Source organism: Ruditapes philippinarum, unplaced genomic scaffold (assembly GCF_026571515.1).
Source record: "Ruditapes philippinarum isolate M1 unplaced genomic scaffold, ASM2657151v2 ctg594_1_1_1_1, whole genome shotgun sequence".
Classification (NCBI taxonomy): Eukaryota; Metazoa; Mollusca; class Bivalvia; order Venerida; family Veneridae; genus Ruditapes; species Ruditapes philippinarum.
In genome coordinates, this window is record NW_026852561.1 from 62,531 (window position 1) to 68,468 (window position 5,938).

Consider the following 5,938-nt stretch of genomic DNA (forward strand, 5'->3'; position numbering starts at 1 on the left):
GAGAATCAAGCCAGTCTGGTTGCCATGTACACTATATGAGAATCAAGCCAGTCTGGTTGCCATGTACACTATATGAGAATCAAGCCAGTCTGGCTGCCATGTACACTATATAAGAATCAAGCCAGTCTGGTGGCCATGTACACTATATGAGAATCAAGCCAGTCTGTTTGCCATTCACATTATATCAGAAATCGATGTAGTCTGGTTGCTATGTACTTTATATGAGAATCGATCAAGTCCGGTTGCCATGCACATTATATGAATAATCAAGCCATGCACATTGTATGAATATCAAACCAATCTGGTTGCCATGCACAGCATCAATTAGTTCTGTAAAAATAGTCGTTTAAAGGTATTTCTATTTTTAGCTTTAGCTGCCCCTAAAAGGAGCCAATCAAATTAATATGAGCATACTTGATAAAACACTACCCAAGAATGCTACAGACAAAGTTTGGTGATAATCCATCCATTAATTATGTAGAAGATGTTTAAAGGCTTTTTCATGTTTTAGCACTAAAACCCCCTTAAAGGGGCCAATCAGTTAAGTATGAGCAAATTTGATTAAAAACTACCAAAGAATGCTACAGACAAAGTTTGGTGATCATCCATCAATAAGTTCTGAAGAAGTAGAAGATGTTTAAAGGTTTCTCTATGTTTAGCTCTGTTGACCTCTAAAAGGGGCCAATTGAAATGACAAGAGCACATTCAAGTCTGACTGTCACAAGGATGCTCCAGACCAAATTTAAAGTAAATCTGCCCAGTAGTTTCAGAGAAGAAAACGATTATTGAAGCATGACGACGGACGCCGGAGCATCCCCTTTGATACAAATAGCTCACCCTGAACCTGCGGTTCTGGTGAGTTAATAAATCGGTAATATCGGATATTATCGTAAAATACTGCAGCGCTATTCCAATCTACGTTTGGTACTTCTATCTTGTGAAGTGGTGTTTTCCTCTATGACGTCAATATTTGAGAAAATACCAATATGGCGGCTCGCACACATGTCCCTTAATCCTTATTGATGGACATGTATGAGCATTTCCAAAAATGCTTGGAATCGCCGTTAGCCTCGAATATAGAAATAAAATTTCATATCTTTCTTAATACCCTTATTTTATTTCTTCAACACATAAAGCCAACAAAAGTTGTTGTTTTACTCTACCATTCCGTTCAAGTCAAAATATTTTGACGGGCTAAGCTAGATTCTAATATACATTTGTATTTTTGTTCTGTGTCAGAATCTGGGAGATAAATACAACAATGACTTAACGCGTAGTACAATTAGTTGAACTACATGCACTACTTAATAAGTGCAAAAATAATTAGCTACTTGCATAATTACAACAGTTACTTGCTGCACATTAAAATTAATATCTACGAGTGTTTTAATTGCTGCATTCCATAAATGGAATTTACGTTGTACATGTAAACTCCGACGACTGATTTGCGAATTTTTTACACAGACTAAAACTGGCCTGCTATCTTATAGGTATGACTCAATAAAAACTCTCATGATATTAAACTTGCCCGGATGAAGGCATTAATTAAGTTTTTTTTTATTGACTTTTTTTATTAATTTCAGTGCCAGTTTGGAATGGAACAAAATTCAATCTTATTTAGACTACATTCTCAAATCAGAAAGGACATGTAGCACAAAATATTGCAATTTGAGGTGCCTATCCTGCAAAAGCCTAAAGACTTGTACTGAGTTCGTAAACTGATAATGGTATTTTTTAGTTCTTTAAATAAAATAGAGATAAATAGAATCCCAAAAGAAAGCCTAACACGGCAAAATTGAAAATGTTGCAAGCTCGGTTTGATTAAGCCTGTTCATAGACGGTACTGGAAAGTGCAAGTTACCGTCCACGCCCCCTAGCAACGGCTTAGGCAGAATTCAACATTAAACATGAACTGGTACAATTTGGAATTTTGAAACATCCGCAAATGTGTTCATATGGCGGTTATCATGGAACCTTCAATGTGACACGTAAGTAACCCAACAAACGTGGCGGTTGAACGAGTCCATTTACGCATCTTTTGTTATAAATACGGTTTTATACTTAATATGTAAATATTATTGCCCTGAACTTGCTAAACTTCCGGTTAAAGCAGGTTAAAAAACTAAAATTCAGATCTTCTTATTTCTTTTATGTAGATCTGATGTGGATCGTATATTTTTCGCCTTCTTTATAAATCGGATTTCCCGAGAAAACTATTTTTAGCCATGCAATTAAACCGGCTTTTACATTGGCATAAGAGGAAATATCAACATTCTGTTATCCGTGGATAGATTGTTAATTTTTTGTTAGAAAAGAAAAGTTTGAAGTAATGTTTAACAAAGTAAACTTGAAAAAGCCAATTTTTAAGGAGCAACACTGTTTTGCCAGTTTCCTGCCAGCAATATGGACACCATGTTTGTTCTCGAAATCGTAAAAATTACCTACTCGTCATTGGGTTTCTCAGGTTTAACATTTAAAACGTCATCGCTTTCAAAATTATGAAAACTCGCCGATGGTTGGCTGTTTGAAAGGTCACCAGACATGACTTCGTATTTGGTAGCTTTTAGATCTAAAAGCGGAGTGTTAGTTAGAACTAATGACTAACGATTTGAATACTTAAAAAGTGCACCGAAATTAAAAAAAGCTTTTGAGAAATAAACGTAAAAGCATTAGGTTAACAATAACATTTTATGTCAAACATTATGTTTGGCTGAATAATAAAATTTCTATGTACCCAGGTTCTGTATATACAGTAAAGAAGTTTACCTAGTCGATCAAATGTATTTATAATTAAAAAAGATAAAATTCTTTACTTATTTTCAAATAGGGAAGTAACTGAAGTATGAAATGTAACCAAATTCTACGCAGTGGTTTCCCGTTGCTACGTTACGTCAAGCGTAACCCAAACGTTTCATGCTACATGCAAATCCTACTTGGATTTGAGGTACTCTTATGTAAGGGGAAATTAAAATACTTATACACGTATGTTCATGTTATATAATCTATGCAAAGTTAACGTAGTTGATAAACATGCACGTTTATCTATAGACGTCACGGGCAACTCGGTCAAGAATATTGTTAGAAGGTTTGTAGAAGATAGTGCCGAAGTGAATAATATTCTTTCATGTCAGACTGTTGTTTTCGTTAGTTTTACCCATGATGAGTCGCGTGCTGTACAAAAAAACGTGATTTAAGCCAAATTCATGAATTAATTACATCATTTCAGCGCATTTATAATGCCTTTGATGACGTCGTTATGTGTAAAGTTGTAAATTATAACGATATTGCTACATATAAAAATTTAATTTAATTCCATGAAAACAGTAAAGTTTCTTAGTACGTATTAACAAACTTTATTAGGTCGGGCGCGGTCACAATTTCTTTGTGTTTTGAATTTTTCCTTCTTTCTTTATTCATTTATTTTATTCATCTGAAAAATTGTACGAGTTGAAATTGAGCTATCATACGTTGTAAATTGAATATGTCGTTATTAAAACCTCATTTCAAATTCTGTAGATATTAAGTCACTTCATTTATACGTATAAATTCTACATCACATGAAAGTAAAGTTATTAAATGTTTATAGTGTGCATACACATGTACATATAATCCCCGCGATGATTTATTGAAAACGATGTATGGAATATTATTTCTTTCACTCCGCAATCCCCCATTTCATAAAGTATATTAAACACGAGTTAAATTCAATATATTCTTACTGAAAAGAACATATTTCACAGTGAAGTAAAACATTCCTTCACTGCGTTCTGGCATTCGTCTATAATCGACCACTTCGTTTGTTTCCGTCAAACTTCGGATATGTTCAGATCCAGCCATTCCGGACATCTTGACTTAGGAAATTGTTTAAACTAGCAATATTTAGCTTGAAAAGTCGTTTACAAAAAAATGTTGAAGGATAAAAATTTACATCTTATTCAATTACATATATTGTATGTGTTTTAAAGTTATAAATTGATTAATTGACTTATTTTACAAATGGTAAAAATGATCACTTCTTCAAAGATCTGATAAATCGCGAATTATCAAAGAGAAATATTTGTAAATATTATATAATATATATGCGGACTTTTCTGGACATTTTTAAAAAATGATTATTTTATAAAAGTAAAATGGAGAGGATTCTTAAATTTGAGGAATGAAAGAAATAAAACAGTTCTCAATTTGATGAAACATTTGACATGCAACTTTGAAAACTATATCAAAAGAACTGCTACGGTATCTGATATATTTTAAGGTGAAGAAACTTAATTTGTATCAGCTTAAACATTAAATCATACGTGTACATACATGTTTATGTGTATTACAAAATGAAACGCACTTGAAGAAGAATGACGTTACAGTTATGATGAAATCAAGGTAAGAAATATATTACTTTTAAGTCATCATATACATTTTTATTTTATTGTATTGTAAGTATCATATGGAATCGCATATTCAACAAAAGCATTGATTTTATTTCTGTTTAAGATGTAATTCTATATTTCTGGGGTACTTCTATATGTACAGTAATTCTATAGATATGTACAAAGGGGTCATTGACTTCAAACCACTTGACTCTCACCGTTGTAGACTCGAGCCGCGCCAGCGTCATTGAAGTCTTACATGTAAGAAAACTATACAGTTAGCTTACGGAACGTCAGCGATTCTACAAAGGTACAGAGGTAATGGACAGAGGGGCACCTGAAGTCTTCTTCCTACCAGTTAAGCTGGAAAGTCGTTATATGACCTTTACTTTGTTGGTGCCACGTAAAACCCAAAAACTAAATGACTGTACACATATTTAGTATTCAAAGCATAGTTTACCTGAGTTCGGTTGATTTCCACGTGGTTTACGTTAGGTTTTGTTTAATCGAATAATCTATGGTTTGTTTTGTTTCTTTTTCTTTAATTTCAGGTTGATCATGAAACGAAATAATTTTGTTTTGATCGGCATTGTTCTGGTAGTATTTCTCTTGACAACCATATTGTTTGTACCAGAATTTCTAACACATTACAGCTATTCCAACGCTTATGCTGGAAAACATGCATATTTTGGTCCAGTATCCAGCGACCAGGATCAAGAAGACGTAAAGTCAATGCTTCAGCATTTATTGTCTGTATCCACAGTTATACGTGATAACAGATTTGTAGACTCGTCGATATTCTGGATTCAAGAAAAAATTCAATCGGAGAAAGCATTTACCATATCATGGATGAATAAGCCAAATTGGCTGAGTTTGGAAAGTCTCACCCATTTTCTCGGTCGCCGGTGTACATATAAGAACTGCAAAATGACAGAATATAAACAAGACACAAGTTACCCTGATGCACTCGTATTCAACACGAAAAACCAGCTACCTAGTTCGTCTTTATCAGTGTTTAAACTCCGTCCTGGAACTCAAGTGTGGATTTTCTTCCAGATGGAGCCACCGTCGCGAATTACAACGAACTGGTTCCGGCAGGAAAGTTTTAGATATGCTTTTAACTGGTCCTGGAGCTATCGTCTGGATTCGGATATTTTAAGACCAATCGGAACATTAATAATGAACACCGGTTTTTCCAATATAAGCTATAGTGCAATATTACAGAAGAAAACCAAAATAGCGCCTTGGATTGTAAGTCATTTTGGGACACAAACGTTCGTGAAAAGTTCGTCTCTAGTCTTATACGGGAAGGTGTAAAGGTTGATATCTTTGGAAGATGCTCACAGACGGGGCAGCGGGAAAAAGCCGACTATATCATAAATAAGATAAGTCAAGAGTATAAATTTTACCTTGCATTTGAGAACAGCTTTTGCAAAGATAACGTCACCGAAAAGTTTTTCACTTACTACAATCTAGATGTTCTTCTTATTGTGAGAGGAGGGCTCAACTATTCCAACTTTTTTGATAAGTCGTCATTCATCGACACTTCGGACTTTGGTTCCGTTAAGCAGTTA

At 34.3% G+C, this 5,938-nt stretch overlaps 1 protein-coding gene across 1 annotated transcript; it reads left to right on the forward strand.

The window, feature by feature from the left end:
- Positions 1-4,154: 4,154 nt before the first annotated feature.
- Positions 4,155-5,681, forward strand: LOC132716943 (alpha-(1,3)-fucosyltransferase fut-5-like). The gene is made up of 2 exons (XM_060700290.1): positions 4,155-4,377; positions 4,916-5,681. Exons 1-2 carry the CDS (start codon positions 4,364-4,366, stop codon positions 5,679-5,681), a joined length of 780 nt encoding a protein of 259 aa, XP_060556273.1. The 5' UTR covers positions 4,155-4,363.
- Positions 5,682-5,938: the final 257 nt, after the last annotated feature.